The sequence below is a fragment of the Filicampus tigris genome, chromosome 14 (assembly GCF_054856515.1).
Source record: "Filicampus tigris isolate MCC_2025a chromosome 14, RoL_Ftig_1.0, whole genome shotgun sequence".
NCBI lineage: Eukaryota > Metazoa > Chordata > Actinopteri > Syngnathiformes > Syngnathidae > Filicampus > Filicampus tigris.
Genome location: NC_141230.1, coordinates 558664 through 581083, shown reverse-complemented (window position 1 = coordinate 581083; position 22420 = coordinate 558664). Strand labels below are relative to the sequence as shown.

At 42.7% G+C, this 22420-nt stretch overlaps 1 protein-coding gene across 6 annotated transcripts in view; it reads right to left on the bottom strand.

Annotated features, from left to right (window-relative positions):
• Nucleotides 1-22420, bottom strand: part of ubxn4 (UBX domain protein 4) — a 147772-nt gene that overhangs the window by 27236 nt on the left and 98116 nt on the right. For 5 of the 6 annotated variants that reach the window (XM_086051129.1, XM_086051126.1, XM_086051127.1 and 2 more), the window contains 3 exons: nucleotides 15459-15580; nucleotides 8984-9086; nucleotides 6042-6173 (listed from right to left, as the gene is read on the bottom strand). In XM_086051129.1, the coding sequence (XP_085907255.1) occupies nucleotides 6042-6173; nucleotides 8984-9086; nucleotides 15459-15580 (357 nt within the window). The remainder of the gene's footprint in view (nucleotides 1-6041; nucleotides 6174-8983; nucleotides 9087-15458; nucleotides 15581-22420) is intronic. The other variant, XM_086051130.1, reaches the window with a different exon arrangement.

The window sequence follows — 22420 nt, the reverse complement described above, 5'->3', positions numbered from 1 at the left end:
TTTTAGCAAAGAGCAGTGTGCGCTCGTCCCAGCATTAATCTATGTAGCTCTGCTCACTTCCACATTTCCTCATTCTCATATAAATCAGGCACGGAGAGGTTAATCCTTTTGATATGTTGAAGTGGGCATTAGTAGAGAGGTCCATATAAATTTTGGTGCCAATTAATTGCCGTTTTTGGACATTATAAGCAATAAAAGTACAATGATTTCAATGAAGAGTTTGGAATCGGTTCCTTGCGTGACTACGGCCGAACAAGGATAGAACGGTAGGGGGCGTGGCCATTGTGCTCATTATGAAGGGGCGTTATTCATGGAGTCACTAATTTCCTAATTTCTCCAAAATTAATGGATAAAATAGAAAATGGCAACTCTTTTCATTTTCCTGATGAAAAAATATATAAAATGAACTTGTTAGTGAAAACATGGCCATCCTGGTCCCACCGTCTCTTTAAGCCCCACTTGCTTTTAATGATCAGTGTCATAAACTGTCATTTTTGCACATGGTTTGCACTATTTAAAATGTTTGTTAAAAAGATGTAAAACATTGTCTACCTTTCATTTGACAGTAGATATTTGCAATTGTTTAGTAGTTGTTTAATTTAATTATTTTTTAAATTTATCATTTTGTTATCAATATCCGGGGAACAGATGTTGAGAGAGTCTCAACTTACAAGTACCTGGGTGTTCATCTGAACAATAAACTGGACTGGTGCGACAACACAGACGCCCTCTATAGGAATAGTCAGAGCAGACTCTTCCTACTCAGGAGACTGAGGTCTTTTGGGGTTCAGGGGACACTCCTCAGGAACTTTTATGACTCGGTGGTTGCATCGGTCATCTTCCAGGGAGTGGTCACCTGGGCAGGCGGCGTCTCGGCCCGGGACAAGAAGCGGCTGGACAAACTGGTCAAGAGGGCCGGCTCTGTCCTGGGCTGCTCCCTGGACTCTGTGGACTCGGTGGGGGACAGGAGGATGTTGGCCAAGCTGTCATCAATGCTGGGCAACCCGGACCACCCCCTCCAGGGCACCCTAACAGCACTCCACAGCACCTTCAGTGACAGACTGTTACACCCTCGCTGTGCAAAGGAGAGATTCCGCCGTTCCTTCTTGCCTGCTGCTGTCAGACTCTTTAACAAGAACATTGTGTAGTCTCTACAAACTGGCGGTCATTAGTGCAATTGTGCAGTCCTGCACCTGAGCTCATATCGTGCAATACCCAATATTCCCCACTACTGTAATACCGTGCAATACTCAACATTCCCCACTACTGTTAGTCTAGTTTTATTTTTATCCAATGCTGTTCCTTACATTTCACTACAGCACTGCAGCACTGTCACTTAGAGTATTTTTTCCTCTGTACTATGTACAGGCCGAAATGAGTGTTCCTCATATTTTTTATGTAGATGTAGGTTGGTGTGTATACACATGTGTATATACACATGTTACTGCGTATATCTACATAGGTTTGATTCTAAATGTTTGCCGTCAATGTTATACATTAATGGCCACATTATGCCGCCGCCCCTGTGTGACCTATATCTTTGCTACTGTAACAATGAAAATTTCCCCACTGTGGGATCAATAAAGGCATTCTTATCTTATCTTATCTTGTTAACGAGCCACATTACCTCCTTTGCACATGGCAGTATTTAAATTTGTTTATAAAAGACATTACCTCCACAAAGACATTACCGTCGTGTGACATTGTTCAAGCCATGCAAGCTATTATGAATGTTTATACTTCAACGGTTGCAGGAGATTTTCATGCTTTTATACTTCATTGAAAGTAAAGTGTGACAGTTGTGAATAAATCAACAAAAAAGCAGTTTATTTGCATTTCCTGCAGTTATTTTCAGCTGGCATAAATATACAGTGGTCTGTAGGGGGGATTTATCGTGAATCTATCGTTACCGAGATAAAACTTCCCAATTTATCGTGATATTGATTTGAGGTCATATCGCCCAGCCCTAATATATGTAGAAAACCGATGCAGGCACAGGGAGAACATGCAAACTCCACACAGGAAGGCCAGGGCTGGATTTGAACCCACAACCTCTGCACTGTGAGGCAGATGTGCTAACCACTTACCATGTCACCCTCGAGCACATCACAACAAAAAGTGTTAAGTATGTTGATAGTGAAGTGTGTTGATATTGGTACAACCAATTATTGCTAGGAGGTTCTTGAAACAAGTTTTTACAGATAAATGTTCTCTGAAAACATAAACTATAGCATTAAACAGACTCTGACAATAATTTAGTTTATTTTGCATGTAAATAAAAGAATGTTAGACTAAACAAGAAATAGACAATCTTAAAACAATATTTATAATCTTACAAATTCTGCTCTTGCATAGCATATTATTCTCAAAACAAAATCAAAAAGACTTTTCGACTTGATATTAGATTCTAAGTCTAGGTTAGGTAGCTGCTTTTTGCAGCGAGGCCCAATCCACATTGACCCAGCAGAAGGCCCAGTTTTACACCTCAAGCCATAATGGGCCACCCGACCCCTATTGAGGCCACACTGCAAACCAGACCTGGGCATACTGCCTATGTGACGAATACCTACCTGCCCATGATGGATGCCCATTTTGCAGGTAATAAATGATAGACGGAAACTTAAAAGATTGTCCGACTAAGCATGCCCATTTTTTCCCCCATCTATGTAATCGTCTAATTTTGACATTACAGCTGACCGTCACCTATGTGATTGAAGATGTCTGCCTGAAATGGTAAAATGTTCTTATTTTGTAATCCCTTTTTCATGTTCTATTGCCCTGTCCACATAGTGTCACTATAGTGTGTGTTTTTGTATTGTTCCCACAATGTTCAAAAGTAAATTGTTCGAGAAAGTACTGTATGTCTTCATTGTAAACAAGAATGTGAAACCTTGGCGTCAAATAGCCTCGTGTAGAGCTGCCATAAAGTCTCCAGTAACTAGATTTTAACTGCACAAACGTCCTATTCATTATTTAAATCAGACATTAAAAAAAAGACATTCTCTTGCTCAGGAATGCAATGTTATCCAATTCACACTTAGTTGACTGTAAACCACATTCCAAATTAAATGTTTGGAGGACATGGGTGTGCATTAATTAAGCCTGGGTCCAAATGACAACATATGCCTCCTGTACATACACACTAAACGTTTTTTAAAGTTGCTTTTCTGAAACGCTTTGGGCATCATTTGGTGAAACTAAAACGCTATATATGTCCACCCTATTACTAACGCTCAACACGCGAACTGTATCTAAAAAATGTAGGTGTTTTGGAAACTTAACACTGGAGAACAGGCGTCTTCCTGCCAGAGTGATGGGTGAGGGGGCGTTCCCATTCTCAGAACGGGGCGTTTCCATCAAAAACGGTAACGTCCACTTGTGTCTGCAGCTGGACCATATTGTTTGAACGTGGTGATGGAACAGATTACATTCGACAATGAAGGTACCAAGTGTATGTGTATGGCTGTGCCTCTTTACGGTAACAGTCAAAATTGTGGCTCCCCTACCCTAAATGAACATAACACAAGAGATGATTAAAATTAATACACTGCTGAGGCTTCTGTACCGTTTTCAGAGTCTGCCGGTGGAAGAAACAGGAGGGGAATTTATGAAATCGGATAGAATGATCTCAAGGTTTGTCTGGCAGGGCCAGAGACTGAGAATTAGGTACAGAACGTGAGAGTTACCTAAAAATAAAGCGGGGCTGACACTCCCCTGCTTGGAGAATTACTATCAGGTGGCTCAATTATTGCAAGATATTGCTGAATGTGTACAACCCCTCTTACTCAGCTAGATGGAAAGATATTGATGAAAGCACAAACGATGGTGTCCCCATACAAGCTATAGTAGGGGACAATGACCTGAGAAAACACATTAAGGAAGGTTCAAACGCATGGCTGAGTTTATCACTTAAGATTTGTTTTGATTTCCTAACGAGAAACGACTTCAAAACCAAAAGTAAAATTCAAAGATGGATTGGATATGATTTTTAATTTATTCCAAACAGAACAGATAGCAATTTTAAAAATGGGAAAAGCGGACCAACACTATTTTGTGAACACTTGAAAAAGGACATCAAAAGTTTTCAAGCGGTAAAAGACCAATATGGTCTATCAAATCGGTTTAATTTTAGATATTTGCAAATACCACATTATCTAACTCAAACAAGTGAGGTGATCTTGGAGGGAAGGGGGTCCAACATTATTAGGATGTTCACCTCAGCACAAAGTCAAAACTGGGGAAACAGCTTATTTCCAAGCTTTACAAGAGAATTGAAGACTTAAGGGCTGGGGCAACAACTGGGAAAAAAATTCGAGTTTTTGATAAACTGGGGAGAGAGGTGGGCGAGGCATCAAAATATGCGTAAAATATTTCCTTTGCCACAAATGGCAAAATGCTTAATAACTCCTCTGCACATGCTCCAAAAAATCTAAAACTTGGGTCTGTATACAAACAGTCGTGACCTGAAGACATCTATAAGTTAGAGGCATGGCCATGTTTTCACTAACAAATTCATTTTATATATTTTTTGATCAGGAAAATGAAAAGGGTTGTCATTTTCTATTTTATCAATAAATTTGGGAGAAAGTGGGAAATAAGTGACTCCATGAATAATGCCTCTTGTTAATGAGGCAAATGGCCGCGCCATTATATTAACGGCCCCCTACCGTTCTATCCATTTTCGGTCGGAGTCACTGGAGGGACCGATTACAAACTCTCCATTGGAAATCATTGTACTTTCATTGCTTATAACGTCCAAAAACGGTGATGAATTGGCACGAAAATTTAGGTGGACATCCCTACTAATGACCACTTCAACATATTAAAAGGATGAACATCTCCGAGGGTGATTTATACGAGAATGAGGAAATGTGGAAGTGAGCAGAGCTACATAGATTTATGCTGGGACGAGTGCACACTGCTTCTTTGCTAAAAAAACAACAAAAAAACTAGGACGGGCTAGGCATTAAACACCAGTCAGGATCAGAGAATGAAGTGGGATTGAGTAGTCGTGCACATTTATTTGGATGAGGAATGGCACCAGTCAGACACGCCGTCCAATTTGGAACGTAACAGCCGAAATGGTGCGTTCCAATGCGGCCACACTCGGCTGTGGAGTCGGATGTGCACGTTCAAGACGCCCCTGGTGTTCGATGAGGTCTTACCTCATTCTGACGCCTCTTCACTCTCGCGGCTGCAAGCGGTGTCGGACAACGCACACGACTGCTTGGGAGGCAACCCCGGCTCATGATCACCTCCACATGCTGCGCAGACAGTAAGGAGCTAATGTTGTTGTGCTAACGCATTTTGTTTTAACGGCCTTAAGATAGCTAGCGCTATTAGCTTTGCCGTTATCCTACTGTTAGGAGGGACGGGGGGGGGGATAAAGATCCATGCTTGTGATTGCTTGCCCGCTGCCAGTCGCCGTCTGCCTTGAGAGTTGACACGAGTTTAGCGTAGCTAATTGTCAGAAATATAACCAGTCGGGGTTCGTGTGCGCATTCATGCTCTTGTCCGCTTCAGCCTGTTTAAGTGGAGAAGCGATCGCAACGGTATTTTGGATTTTGTGGAGGTGATCATGATGAGATCACGTTCTATGTCAATAATTCCAAACTATTGTGCAGAACACTTTCTTGCATGTTTTGAACATGCTTCTACTTCCCCATTTCTTGATGACTCTCACCATGACAACTTCAACATATTCCAACCATTCATGCCTACTATGCTTGCATTTATTTTCCAATCCTAAAATTCACGGTTTTCTCCAAATTAAATGGTTTTCACCCCAAAACCCCACATTCATTCTCAATAACACATTGATCGTAACAGATTCACGCCATTCCCTTTTGAAATTCTAAATGATCAGCTAATTCATTATACCCTGGGGACATATTTCAACATTGAAAAAAATCCCACATTCCAAAAAATTCTCCTCTTCACTATCATATTTTTCATCAATTCAATCCTCACAAAAAATCACCAGTCTAGAGCCCTGAATTATGTGGGACATTCAATTTCATTTTCAATAGAAGTCTACTCACAGGCAGAAGTACAATGGATGAACTTGGAGCAAGTTCCAGCTCCAATAAAGTCTTATTAAGGTCTTCACTGCTGAATTCCCTTCTCGGGAACATGGTGGCCATGGAAAAGTTCCCAAAGCGGTTTCCAACCGCCTAAGAAAGAATACATGCAGACAAAAAAAAAATCTCTTTATCAATACATTCAAGAAAAGCAGTAGTGGCATAATAAAGGTACATACGGAAAGTATTCAGACCCCTTGAAATTTTTCACTGTGTCATTGCAGCCATTTGCCAATATCCAAATAGTTCTTTGTCTTTCTGATTAATGTTCACTCAGCACCCCATCTTGACAGAAAAAAAACTGAAACGTAGACATTTTTGCATATTTATTAAGAAAGAAAAACTTAAATCATACGGTCATACGTGTTCAGACCCTGTGCTACTGTTTGAGACATAGTTGTACTGGTAGTTTGTGACACTGTTGCTACTTGTTTTGTATTGTTTGTGATTCCAGGGTGATAATGTATAAAGCCAACATTACTCCTGTTTTTGCCCTTTAGTAATTGAGATTATGAATGCGGAACTAGAATGTTGAACAACTTTTTGAAAATGTTTTCAGAGTTTTACTGTCGGTTGCTTCAACCACTGTCGTTGCACTCTTGCGATTATCATCGTGTTTGTATCCCACCTGCATCAGAGGGTAATGACATGCAGTATGAAACAAGGTCCAATTCCAAATAAAGTGGGTTAAGCACAAATGCAAAACAAACACAATTAAGGTTTTAAATAGGTTGGATATTTTAAAGTATAATTTTGTGCACTGACTGTGGATAAGATATATTTTAAATAAATAACTTTAATATACTGCATATTTTTTTCAAGGATTGAGCGGCTATTGGAGAAACCTGTGCGAAGCTGTGTCCTGTATGTATCAATGATGTTCTCCACTTCCTCGAAGAAGAGGGCTTCCTCAGCATTGCTGCTGAAACATGTCTTTTGCTATTCCTTTGTGTTCCTCTCACTGCTTGCAGATGACGTGGATACTTTCCGCAATGGTTGGGACAACCAACCACTGTGAACCCTTTTCTGAGTGAGGACCATGGTCTCAGATTTGGAGGTGCTGATTTTTATTCCAACCGCTTCACACTCGGCTGCAAACCTCTCCAGTGAGAGTTGGATATCGCGGCCAAATGTACCACATCATCCGCAAAAAGCAGAGATGCAATACTGAGGCCACCAAACTGCAAGCCCTTGACACCTCGGCTGCGCCTAGAAATTCTGTCCATAAAAGTTATGAAGGGAATTGCTGACAAAGGGCAGCCATGGCGGAGTCCAACCCTCACTGGAAATAAATTCGACTTATTGCCTGCAATGCGGTCCAAGCTCTGACATCGGTGGTACAGGGACCGAACAGCCATTATAAGGGGGCTCGGTACCCAGTACTCCCTTAGCACCCCCCACAGAATTCCACGAGGGACACGGTCGAACGCCTTCTCCAGGTCCACAAAGCACATGTAGACTGGTTGGGCGAACTCCCATGCACCCTCGAGGATCCTGCTGAGGGTGTAAAGCTGGTCCACTGCTCCACGGCTGTGACGAAAACCACATTGCTCCTCCTGAATCCGAGATTCGACCTCCCGACGGACCCTCCTCTCCAGCACCCCTAAATAGACCTTACCAGGGAGCCTGAGGAGTGTGATTCCTTTGTATTTGGAACACACCCTCCTGTCCCCCCTTCTTAAGAAGGGGGACCACCACCTCGGTCTGCCAATCCAGATGCACTGTCCCCGATGGCCATGCGATATGACAGAACCACAACATCCAGAGCCTTTAGGAATTCTGTGCGGATCTCATCCACCCCCGGGCTTTGCCACTGAGAGAGCTTTTGCCTCAGCAACCGCCGAAGCTGCATTCCACTTGGCCAGCCGGTACCTGTCAGCTGCCTCCGGAGTCCCGCAGGCCAAAAAGGCACGATAGGACTCTTTCAGCTGGACAGCATCCCTTACAGCTGGTTTCCACCAGCAGGTTCGGGGATGGCCGCCACGACAGGCACCGACCACCTTGCGGCCACAGCTCCGATTGGCCACCTCAACAATGGAGGCACGAAACATGGTACACGCGGACTCAATGTCCCCCGCCTCCCCCGGGATATGGGCAAACGTTTGCCGGAGGTGGGAGTTGAAACTCCTTCTGACAGAGGATTCTGAGAGACGTTCCCATCAAATCCTCACAATAAGTTTGGGTCTGCCAGGTCGGACCGGCATCTTCCCCCACCATCAGAGCCAACCCACCACCAGATGGTGATCAGTTGACAGCTCCGCCCCTCTCTTCACCCGAGTGTCCAAAACATGCGGCCGCAAATCCAATGATACGACGACAAAGACGATCATCAAAAAAAAAAAAAAATTAGTTCTTGCACTTAATGTTGGTTTGTTGTTCAGGTGTTGGGCCCTTTGCGCTGGGCAAAAAAAAAAATTGATTGGGATAGTGGATCTTTTATACGTGTCTTGATATATGTATTATGAAAAATGAAATACATTAAAAGCATGTATTTTGCATGCATGCAATTTTGTCTTTTTTAAAGTGCCATTTTTGTCATACATCTGGTTAGGAAGTGCATGTTCAAATGTGAACCCCCCTCCCCTGCACTGATGAAAACCTGTGGCCCCCACCAGCGTATAAGGTGTCCATCAGTGAAATAATGGATGCACCAGTCCTTTGCGGATAAAAACGAGGGGTCCTCTTATTATGCCGATGTCGGAAGACCGTCAGGAGACTCTCAATGCAGTCTTATCTTATACATCCATCCAAAAATAACGCAGGCTGCTAAAGATCAGCTAAAAATGCAGGCTGTAACAGGTGGACTAGCCAACCAAGTTACTGCCTCGAGTCAAAACTCCAAATGAGGACCAGAGCCTATTATACGAATTTGACTGAGGTATACACCTATTCCTTTTACTGACCTGTGTAACAAACTGATGAGCTTCCTGAAGTTTGCTCTGTGACGAAAACTGGTTGGTGAAGGATGAGCCATCAGGGAGGCGAAACTGAAGCCTTGTGATTGTACTGATGATGCACAGATAGACACAAATAGTTATTGCAGAAAAGTACAATTGGCATAGTTATATTTCAGTTTGAGGGCGGCACGGTGGTCGACTCGTTAGCACGTCCGCCTCACAGTTCAGAGGTCGTGGGTTCGATCCCGGCTCCGGCCTCCCTGTGTGGAGTTTGCATGTTCTCCCCGTGCCTGCGTGGGTTTTCTCCGGGCACTCCGGTTTCCTCCCACATTCCAAAAACATGCATGGTAAGTTCATTGGATACTCTAAATTGCCCCTAGGTGTGATTGTGAGTGCGGATGTTTGTCTCTGTGTGCCCTGCGATTGGCTGGCAACCAGTTCAGGGTGTCCCCCGCCTACTGCCCAAAGACAGCTGGGATAGGCTCCAGCACGCCCCGCGACCCTTGTGAGGAGAAGCGGTACAGATAATGGATGGATGGATATTTCAGTTTGATGGTTACTTTAACTTCCATATTTCTTCAAAACCATATTTTATTGAATCAGCAATAACTATTGCCTGTGAGTGACTATTGATTCTCTGGAGCTGCTGAGGCAAAAGGATGGAAATGTAAAGCTAGCTAGCTCCATGTTACAATTCCCAAACCCATGAACTCAAAAACAAAACAAAAAGAAAAAGTAAAACATATGAAACTTGGCACAAACATCACACTTGGCCAATTAATCTATATTATGACCTCAGTTGGAAAAATTGGCTTAGTTGCGCCCTCTACAAATTTTATCGATACAGCCCTGGTTGATCATTTCACCTAGACTTCTACCAAAAAAGCCTCTGGAGCCCTACTTGAAACTCAAAAGGAAGATGGCCACTTTTAATTTCTTTTCAATTTTTTCCCCATTTTTTGCCTTTTTAAGAGGTAACAGTTTTTAATCTGATTTACTTCATTTGCAACAAATTCAAATTCCAATGTGCCAGTATCCCAATGTGCCAGTAGCCTAAAGGCCCTGATACACCAAAAAGACGCTGGCCAACAGTGACAGACGCTTACCCCCTGTGGCGTCCGGCCGGCTGTCGGCACGTCATGCTGGAGGAATACACCGCAACGACAGACAGCGATGCTGACCATTAAAGTACCTTCTGCGCATGCATAAGATGTAATACCCTTCCATACCATCGGCGACGGTAGTCACCATTTCTCATGGTTAGATAACTTCAACCGGAAAACTGCTGGCCGGCGGCGGATTATAAAAACGTAAACAACGCATTCACCTCTATTCTTCGCTCACGATGAACTCCCACGCGAAGTAAACCATCACGTTCTTGACACGGTATTGTGAAATACTTACATTGTCAACCCTTGCTCTTGTACTTGTATGAAGATTAAGGCAGCGGAGGCGTGCTCACTGTTTTTCCACCTTTGTCACTTCTCGTTGGTGCTGCGCGCGCTGATTTGCTAGCTAACAGCCAATCAGAGTGACCAAATGTCACGACTGGCGACGCTGATTCAACATACGTAAACGCCCCCAAGACGCTTACAGACGGGTTACGACACTACGACGGTGGTCACTACACTAATCAGACGGCGCTTAAAGACGCCACGACGCTTCACGACCTCCGACGTCGTTTTGGTGTATCAAGGCCTTAACGTTGTCAGGGCTACGAGGGCCATTTATAACTGCCAGTTTTTTTTTTTTTTTAATCACTTATGGGCTACCGTAACTCAGGCTCATGACAACTTTTGGCAAAATGTAATTCTGAAGAGACACCAAGTTGAAGAAAACTGTCCCAGTCATGTCTTTCTTCAAAACCTGCCATGAAGAGAAAGGTTGGCGACGAGAAAGTCCAATTTCAAGAGAAAAAGAATACAATGTTTTTTGTTGAGCACACAGGCAACCCGACATATCTTTTTTGTGTGTGTTTGATATATTTATCGAAGTTTAAACAATACAAATAGAACAAAGAGAGACCCCACGAAAAAAACCCCACACAAAACCAACTCCCCTATCTCTACCGCCACATAAACGAAAGTACCATATTTTCAAGACTATAAGTCGCATTTTTTTTTTCATATTGTATCCCTTTCCTTTTCAAGGTAAGCAAACAATACACCAAACAACCACAGGAGGGCGTTCTAAGGCTGCATATAAACCTGCATTACATATTGGCTTTACAACAGGCAGAATAACCTGTGGTGTATTTATATGTTATTGTACACCATCCATCCATCCATCCATTATCTGTACCGCTTATCCTCACAAGGGTCGCGGTGCGTGTTGGAGCCTATCCCGGCTGTCTTTGGGCAGTAGGTGGGGGACACCCTGAATTGGTTGCCAGCCAATCGCAGGGCACACAGAGACAAACATCCGCACTCACAATCACACCTAGGGGCAATTTAGAGTATCCAATCAACTTACCATGCATGTTTTTGGAATGTGGGAGGAAACCGGAGTACCCGGAGAAAACCCACGCAGGCACGGGGAGAACATGCAAACTCCACACAGGGAGGCCGGAGCAGGGATCGAACCCACGACCTCTGAACTGTGAGGCGGACGTGCTAACAGGTCGACCACCGTGCCGCCGTTATTGTACACCTTCAACTTTATTATAGATTCTATTTTATTCCTCGCACTTTTTTGGCGTGCTTCTATTTCCACAGTTTTCACCAGATTCTCGCCATTCCAACTTTAATGGATTCTAAAAATTCACGGCTTCCGGGGGTCCAGTTGTTTTCGCCCCTCACATTTACGGTTCCCCCCAAATTCCCGGTTTTTCACCCCAAAAAACCCCATTCATTTCCAATGGGACATTCAACACTTCCCCATCTGCTGCGCAAGGTTTGAACCCCGCTGAGTCGACAAATTTTCATACAGGTCATTGAACTTCATTCAGCTCATTCAAATTCATTTAGCGCATTCAACTCACATTACATATCACACACAATTCCACTTCCCCAAAATTCAAATTATTTAACCGTAAAAAAACTATTATGATATTCACCATTCATTCCCAATGGCACATTCAACACTTGACATTTAAACCATTCCAATTTAAAATTCACAGCATTCAGCTCATTCAACTCACATTCTACATGACACACAATTCCTCCTTCCAAAAAATTCAAATCATTCAACCATTCAACGCTTTTTAAAAAATTCCCAATGGCACATTCACTGCCTTTAGCTCATTTAACTCACATTCCAATATCACAGACTCAAATGACCCGGAAATGGACCGGAAGTGACGTAAATGACCTGGAAATGGACCAGAAGTGACCCAAATGACCCGGAAATGGACTGGATGTGACCCAAATGTCTAATAGGCTATTCTCTATTATTTGAGGTCATTCAACTTCATTCAGTATCATTTCAATGCATTCCACAGTTTTTCATAGAGGTCATTCAACTTCATTCAGTATCATTCAACTTCGTTCCACTTTATTCAACTTCATTCAGCATTATTCAACTTTATTCAGTATCATTCGACTCTATTCCACTTAATTCAGTTTCATTCAACTTTATTTCACGTTATTCAACATCATTCAACTTTATTCAACTTCATTCCAACGCAATCCGCAGTTTCTTTTCAGCTTCCTTCGCCTTTCTCCAGAAATTGCATTCTCTAGTTGTGTGAAGGCGAAGACCTTCACACATATGTTATTCCTATACTTTATCAATATTATTATTATTATTATTAATCTTATTTCTCCCACTTTTTTGGCGCGCCGCTACTTCCATATAATTCATCCGATTCACCCCGTTCAAACTTTAAACTATTACAAAAAAATCATGCCATTGCTACTCCTTTTTGTTTTCACCACTGACATTTACGGTTTCCCCAAAATTAAACTTTTTGCACCCCAAAAAAAATACATTCATTTCCAATGGTACAATTCAAACATCAACTACTTCCACATACTTCATCCGATTCACCCTGTTTAAATTTCAAATTGCAGTGATCCCTCATTCATCGCGGTTAATGGGGGGACAGAACCCGCCGCGATAAGTGAAACACCGCGAAGTAGCGTCAGACTTATTATTGTTATTAAGATGATTATTTTTATTTTATATATTTATTGTATAGTTTTTTGGGGGGGGGGATTTGTGCCTCTGTTACGCTGTAGCGAACCCCGACATCGTTCCCACACTTCTAAATACTTGTTAAACAATCAATTTAACTATAAAAATGCCAAATGAAGAATACCAAGCTGTAGGCGGTGAGAGGAACATGAGCTTCAACAACGGCAGCTGACGATCACGGCGGAACGTTCACTAAAAACTACGTTAACACTTTAATTTTTTATCATAAAATTGACATACCTTAACTAGAATGCCATAGTGTAATTTATCCAATCCTGCACTTTAAAACGCTTGTCGTCGTCGTCGTGAAAAGTGAAAGTAAAACGGCCGCCGCTTCTTCTTCCTTCTTTTTCTTCTTCTTCTTCTCCTCCTCCTACTACTTCATTTAAAAAACGAAGAAGAAGCATGGCCGCCGGATAGGGATCATGCATTAACTTTATCTTTGCACAATAACATCAATAAAGTCCTTTGGATAAATTGCAACGCGGGATTGTAGTTGCACCATTCCAGTTTCCGAAAATTCAAGTAATTCAACTCATTCAAATCATTAAGCTTTTCTACTTTTTATTTTCAACCCCAACATTTACGGTTCCTCCAAAATTCAACCTTTTGCACCCCAAAAAAAACATTCATTTCCAATGGCACATTTAAACTGTAACACCTTCCACATACTTCATCCAATTCACCCCGTTCAAATTTCAAATTATTCAGAAAAATTAATGTAACCACAATTTGTATTTTTTTTTGGCCCTAACATTTACGGTTCCCCCAAAATTCAACTTTTTTCACCCCCAAAAACACCATTCATTTCCAACGGGCACATTCAACACATTCCAGCTCATTCCACAATATTTCATATAAGTCATTCAACTTCATTCAATTTCATTCAGCTTATTCAACTCACATTTCACATCACCCACGATTCCTACTTCCCAAAAATTCAAATTATTCAACCTTAATAAAAACATTCAAAAATTCACCATTCATTCCGAATGGCACATTCAACACTTCACTTCATTAGTGAAGTCCCTGATGGTGTAGTGGTACTCATGCTGAGTTGTGAGTGGGCAGTGCTGGTTCGATTCCTGCTCATTCCAATATTTTTCATAGAGTTCATTCAACTTGATTCCACTTTATTCAACTTCATTCCACTTTATTCAACTTTATTCAGTCTCATTCAACTTTATTCAGCATCATTCGTTTTTATTCAACTTCATTCAACTTTGTTCAACTTCATTCCACTTTATTCAGTATCATTCAACTTTATTCAACTTCATTCCAATGCATTCCGCGGTTTCTTTTCAGCTTCCTTCGCCTTCACACGCAATTTCTCCAGAAATTGCATTCTCTAGTTATTAATATCAATATTAATCTTATTCAGCCCACTTTTCGCATTTTTCGCGTTTCGCAGTTTCCACATACTTCATCCGATTCACCCCGTTTCAACTTTAAACTATTCCAAAAATTCATGCATTGCTGCTCCTTTTTGTTTTCACCCCTAACATTTACGGTTGCCCCAAAATGCAACCTTTTGCACCTCAAAAAAACCCATTCATTTCCAATGGCATAATTCAATCATCAACTACTTCCACATACTTCATCCGTTTCACCCCGTTCGAATTTCAAATTATTCCAAAAATTCATGTAGTCACAATTTATATTTTTTTCACCCCTAACATTTAGGGTTCCCCCAATATTTCCGGTCTATCAACCCAAAAAATCCCATTCATTCTTAATGGCACATTCAACGTTTCACATTTACACCATTCCAGTTTCCAAAAATTTAAGTCATTCGAATAGCTGCTGTTTAATAAACATATGACCTTTTGGCATTTAAATTGAGTTTGTGTTGGGGTTTGCATTATAAAAAAAATGTCCTAATGCGGCATGTTACATCAGCAGTAAAGACACGCACGCGCGTTATACCAATAAATGTAATTATTTAGATTACTATTTTATACCAAAATTAATGCTGATAATCGCACTGTTATACTTAAACACCGTTATCCCCGACACAGGAGGGCCCCAACCGTCATCAGCCTTGGTCACCATGTGCAGTGGGTAGCGCTGTTCGAGCGGTGGACGATGCCAAGGCATTCCATGGTGGCGGTCTGGTGAATGTCTATCCTTTGTGGGTTGCCATAATCCCATGTTATAGAGTGGAGTCCCATGGCTATTAATACAAAGCGGCCAATGTATGTACAAATTCGTTATTCGTTTTTTATGGCTAAATTTAGCTGTGGTGCGTTTTGTAGTCTGAAAATTCCGGTAATCCTGAAAATAGATGTGGCTCCCTAGGTCATCATAGTCTGAATCTAAGGCTTTGAGACTATAATGGCAGACATACCTCCTTGGCTTCACAAAGGTACCCTTTATTGCTTCGAACTCTGCCTGTTTGGCCTGTAGTGTTTGTTGTTGAGCCTTCTGCTCCAGGGATTTGGAATAACGGGCTGCTCTATCCGCACGATCCTGCAAAACAGAAATAAAACAACAAAAAAACAAAAAAATGTGAATTAACACAATATCACAAAATTAAAATAATTAATTAAACTACATTCAATTCATAGTATTTGTGCCAAGGGGCAAGTAGTGCCACCCCTGTTATTTTGAAAACTATACAAGTTGGTCATGTGGCCACATATTTTTGAAGAGGCATCCATTTTGCTCATCCTGCAAAGGGATACACACGCTTGATATGTAAGGGCATTTAAGTTCAAAAAATGTTTTTTGCCCTCCAAATTAAAATGTCTATGATAAAGGTTTTTTGATTTCTGTGAACGATTACAGAAAACTTTGAAAACAGTGGATTAGTAAACTACATCATGAGTCTAATCATTTAGCACGATGCTAGCTGGGGGATGCATTTCTTTCAAAATGGTAGGCTTGGGGAAATTGGCCCAAAGGACCTGGGTCAAGTTCAATGGCATAACTTCCCCCAAATTATTGTATTTTATTGCTATTGTACATTGTATTCTTACATTTGATCACTAAAACTATGCGGCATTCTCAATTTCAGACCAAACTGCATGTGCATATTTTAGTTGGAGGCATTCCTGTGATACCGCGCAAATAAATGTCACTTACGTGTCTATATTGTTCAAATGCTGATTTTTGAGCATTCTAAATTCGGTTTAATGAGAATTCAAAGGCATTAAATGTTAAAGTGGTTTTGTTTCATATTCTTTTTTGAAATGTTGCCGTATTAAAAATTCTATGGAAAAACAATATAAATCCAAACACTCAGTGTGAGAATGGGTCATTTAAAGCTCATTTGCCATTCTATCGATGTGATTTTCAAGCAAATTTGTTAATTTTAAAAGATGTGCATAAACATTTTTTTCTCAATGGAGCTGATTAGCTTTCAGGCTACTCCATTTATTTTAGACTTTAATGTATTTACTGTAAACTCATTGCACTGAACGAATAAGAGGTTGAAACGAAACCTGTTTAAAAAGCTTTTTATTCACAAAGAACATGCACTGCCTGTATACAAAAACTAAATACAAGGATGAATAAAAGTCTTCACTTGATAAAAAAAAACCCACTACTTTTTTAACTACACCAAATGAAGGCATTCCTCCGTTATAGAAAGATGACAATCACATTCAGCAAGAATAAACATGAGGATAAAAAATATTACTACTACCGGTACAATGAACTTCAGGAATATTACACCCACACACCCATACAGACTCAGAATTAAACACCCACGCAATCACTTTCAACTCTCCAGGCATCACTGCTGCTGTGTGTCATAAAAGGGGGATGCCTGAAATCGTGACCAGGTCATCTCCCTGTCCATGCCCTTGTATAGAGCGTAAACTTTGGTTGGTCAGTAAATGTATTTGCCCACATGCCCCAGGAAGGCTATATGAATGTGAGGGCTGTCAGGTGCTTGCTTTAGCACCTGATGGCAGGAACGACAATGACGGCCGCTTTGAGGAGTCTCTTCCCTTTTCCTCTTCTTTTCAGCCTTTGCATCCAAACGCTGCCTGGTTGCTTCCGTAAACTTTTGAAAAGGCATAGTTGGATTGGTGTGCCCCTCGGCAGCATACGTGGCGTGCACCTTTCGAGAGCAGTAAAAGTACCTCGTTGACCCTGGCCGGGAAAAGAAGTGGACGGTCAAGCTGTCCGTCTCAAACTGAGACTTGGGCTGTCCACAGGCCAGGCAGGTCTTGCGTCTCTTTGGTGCCGCCAGTGGTTGCTGCTTAAACTGCTTGTCCAAGACCTCCTCTATGATTTTAGTAATGGAGTCTTTTGTCAAGGGCAGAGTAGGGGCTGAGAGGGCTCAGTGGGCACTGGCAGATTGTATGGATGTATTCAACAAGCATCTCCTTTTTGTCTGTGGCATCTCCGCCACGGTCCCGCACCACGTTCAAGGCTCTCTCTGGTCCATTCCAAGAGCAGGGGACTTGTCCTGAAGAGATGGGTCATCCTTAATGCGCCGGACATCCGCGTGTCTATTATGAGGAAGCCAAGTGACCCCTTGCAGAACACAACTTGGACCCTCCCAGGGAAGAAGTTTCTTCCATGACATCTATAAAGAAATAAAATGCTCTTTACCATAAAGCACATCTTACATTGTCACGTTTAAAGTGGAAATGAATACACAAATATAATATTCATGCTTGATAAAACTGTATTCGCCTTTCATACAAAATAAAACAAGAAAACAACTTCTAGAAGAAATAAATGTGTACACTTGGTCTACAGCCTCTATCCTGATTCCCCTTCACTGGCAGCTCTCTCAACTGTAAACAACTCCCCCCTCCCCAGTTGTTCAAATGAAGAGGTTCGCAAACACTCAAAATGCTCAGCATACGATAGTAAATCGATCAAAGTTCAAGTGCATCTTAAGAAATAAATAATATGAGAATCAAACACATCATCGTAAACACTCATTCATTCACATGTTCCATGGAACCTAACAAAATCGAATCACAAACGCCATAAAAAGCAAAAGCATACGATTATAAATAAATGGAAAAGCAACTGCATTAAGGCACACAGAATATGAGCACTTAAACACAAAATTACATTATAAATATGCAAGATTTTCATCCAAAACGCCTTGTGGGAATTGCATTAAACAATCATTCAATGGTTACAATAGCTCCTCCACAATGTAACTTTAAAAAATATATTCATTTATGAGGAATCTTACCATCAAATCGCTTTGACTCGAAAAACTGCTGCAGGCCTTCAAGAAATGCCGTTGATCGTGATGTGAATAACTGGTAGGGGAGAGAGCATTTTTCAAATAGGCCACTGTTAGCGTAAACTTCCTGTCCAAAATGTGCCCGTAGCGCCACCGCCAGCCGTAGTGGTCAAAATAACATAAGATAAGATAAGATAAGAATGCCTTTATTGATCCCACAGTGGGGAAATTTTCATTGTTACAGCAGCAAAGATATAGGTCACACAGGGACGGCGGCATAATGTGGCCATTAATGTATAACATTGACGGCAAACATTTAGGATCAAACCTATGTAAATATACGCAGTAACATGTGTATATACACATGTATATACACACCAACCTACATCTACATAAAAAGTATGAGGAACACTCATTTCGGCCTGTACATAGTACAGAGGAAAAATACTCTAAGTAAGTGACAGTGCTGCAGTGCTGTAGTGAAATGTAAGGGACAGCATTGGATAAAAAACATCGCATTGGTAGTGATTTTAGGATACAACGTTAATGAACGGCAATCGTTTTAGGGGCCGTTTAGCTTAACCATCCGCGGCCTGACTAAGTGCCCAAAGTTCCATGTTTCTCTTTCAACATAGCTCAAACAGCACTGTCAAAAGGGCCGTTTCAGCAGACCGGTTATCTACGTCACTAACCCCACCTTTTGTGGTTATCTACGTCACAAACACCACCTTCTAACGCACCCTTTTTGGTAGTATGTCCCTCACTCAGCGCAAACTCCGCCCTCAGCCGACAAACTACTGCGCGGGTACAGCAGGGCACCATGGTACCCAGAAAAGCCCACCAGAGCTGCTCTGTACCAGAGTCTTAAGGGACAACAAAACCCTTTTTTTTCTCCCTACATCTGAGCCACAAAAAGGCTTGTGGTTGAGGTTTATTTATAAATCGAATGTGCCCTAAAACATGTGTTAGTTCGTGGCAAACATTTTGCTGACGAGTGACGACTATTGCAGTAATTTGGGATAATACAAATGTGGATTAGCTGGACATATTTCACTTACCCCGGAATGGATACCAACTCTCAGGAACTGCAAGTACCCCTGTCCAAGTAGGTCTACTTTCAGTCTAATATCCATCAGTATGTGTTATAATGTGGACTTGTTTTAGTCATAAGCTTCGCAGCTAACAGCCCGATTGCATTGGCGTAACATCGATGCTAGCTCGAATCATGTGAGTAAATAACAACTCTTTACAGTCGTCATTCATAATGGCTTTTCTTTGGGTAGGCTACAAGTACAGGACAAGTGTAAGTACAAGGTTATCCCATACTTCAGTATATGATATATTGTGGACTTGTTTGAGTCGTTAGCTTCGCAGCGAACAGCCCGGTTGCTGTAACATCGATGCTAGCTTGAATTATGAGTAAATAACACTTGTTGTACAACGCCTTACAGTTATAAACTAATGCTGCTTGTAATTCGGCGTTATCAATGTCTCTTTCCCATCCTTGAAATTAGATGCTTCTTTACAAATGTATTTCTGAATCTCGTGCTGCTGTCAACATTGGCGTGTCGTCATTCATAGTGGCTTTTCTTTATGTAGGCTACAAGTACGGAGCTGTAGTAGTTACTCTTACTCGTCTACAAGATGAGAGAAAGGTGAACCTTATTGTGATCGTTCAGCTTATTGTGGCTAAAAAGAGGCTAAAGTGAATGTTTTCTTTGTTTGTTTTTTACATAATCACACACAAGACAACTCAAGACTTGGACTTTGTAGTCTCTAAATAATTTCCATGGCTATTTGAGCAATATGGAGGCCATAATGTGAAATTAGTTCACCAAGAAACACCAAAGAAGCGTGTTGGGACATTATTAAACAAGAAAGCTGTGTGGGATTCAACAATATTTTCCCTCCTTTTTTCAGGCATGAATCATTCTTATTTTGTATGTGAAATACTTCTTTGTCAATTACTAATAGAAATACGCATTGTAATCCCTTCTATTGAGTATCACTATAAAATTATATTGTCTGAAATATTTATTTTTTTTAAAGTGTCCTGTAATCAAAAACAAAGTTGGTACACTAAAAAATGTCCCATTGCTGACTTTTTCCCCCAGCAATGTATATATTGTCCCAAGTCAAACAGTTGAGGATCATCACAGTATTTTTGTTTTTATATTCGTAGCTAATCTTTGTTTTATCCATTATCTCCCGCTTATCCGAAGTCGGGTCGCGGAGGCAGCAGCTTCAGCAGGGAAGCCCAGACTTCCCTCTCGCCAGCAACATCTTCCAGCTCTTCCGGAAGGATCCCAAGGCGTTCCCAGGCAAGCCGGGAGACATAGTCTCTCCAGCGTGTTCTGGGTCGTCCTTGGGGTCTCCTGCCGGTGGGACATGCCCGGAACACCTCACCAGGGAGGCGTCCAGGAGGCATCCTAATCAGATGCCCGAGCCACCTCAACTGGCTCCTCTCAACGCGGAGGAGCAGCGGCTCGACTCTGAGTCCCTCCCGGATGGCCGAACTTCTCACCCTATCTCTAAGGGAGAGCCCGGACACTCTGCAAAGGAAACCGATTTCGGCTGCTCGTATCCGACATCTGGTTCTTTCAGTCATGACCCACAGCTCATGACCATAGGTGAGAGTAGGAACGTAGATTGACTGGTAAATTCAGAGCTTCGCCTTTCGGCTGAGCTCCTTCTTCACCACGACAGACCGATACAGGGTCCGCATCACAGCAGACGCTGCACCGATCCGCCTGTCGATCTCCCGTTCCATCTTACCCTCACTCATGAACAAGACCCAAAGATACTTGAACTCCTCCACTTGGGGCAGAATCCCATCCCCGACCCGGAGAGGGCACGCCACCCTTTTCCGACTGAGGACGATGGTCTCAGATTTGGAGGTGCTGATTTTCATTCCGACCGTTTCACACTCGGCTGCGAACCGCTCCAGCGAGGGTTGGAGATCGCGGCTTGAAGAATCCAACAGTACCACATCATCTGCAAAAAGCAGAGATGCAATACCGAGGCCACCAAACCGGACCCCCTCGACACCTCGGCTGCGCCTAGAAATTCTGTCCATAAAAGTTATGAACAGAATCGGTGACAAAGGGCAGCTTTGGCGGAGTCCAACCCCCACAGGAAACGAATCTGACTTACTGCCGGCAATGCGGACCAAACTCTGACATCGGTGGTACAGGGCACCCAGGACAGCCCTTATCAGGGGGCTCGGTACCCCGTACTCACGAAGCACCCACCACAGAACTCCCCGAGGGACACGGTCGAACGCCTTCTCCAAGTCCACAAAACACATGTAGACTGGTTGGGCGAACTCCCATGCACCCTCGAGGACCCTGCTGAGGGTGTAGAGCTGGTCCACTGTTCCACGGCCGGGACGAAAACCACATTGCTCCTCCTGAATCCGGGATTCGACCTTCCGACGGACCCTCCTCTCCAGCACCCCTGAATAGACCTTGCCAGAGAGGCTGAGGAGTGTGATCCCTCTGTAATTCGAGCACACCCTCCGGTCCCCCTTCTTAAAAAGGGGGACCACCACCCCGGTCTTATGAACTCCGGGCGGATCTCATCCACCCCTGGGGCTTTGCCACCGAGGAGCTTTTTGACTACCTCGGTTACTTCAACCCCAGAGATAGGAGAGCCCACCTCAGAGTCTCCAGGCTCTGCTTCCTCAGTGGAAGGCGTGTCGGTGGAATTGAGGAGGTCTTCGAAGTACTCTCCCCACCGACCCACAACGTCCTGAGTTGAGGTCAGCAGCACCCCATCTCCACTATAAACAGTGTTAATGGTGCACTGCTTCCCTCTCCTGAGATGTCGGATGGTGGACCAGAATTTCCTCGACGCCGTCCGGAAGTCATTTTCCATGGCCTCCCTGAACTCCTCCCACACCTGAGTTTTTGCCTCAGCAACCGCCAGAGCTGCATTCCGCTTGGCCAGCCGGTACCTGTCAGCTGCCTCCGGGGTCCTGCAGGCCAAAAAGGCCCGATAGGACTCCTTCTTCAGCTGGACAGCATCCCTTACCGCTGGTGTCCACCAGCGGGTTCGGGGATTGCCGCCACGACAGGCACCGACCACCTTGCGGCCACAGCTCCGATCGGCCGCCTCAACAATGGAGGCACGAAACATGGTCCACTCGGACT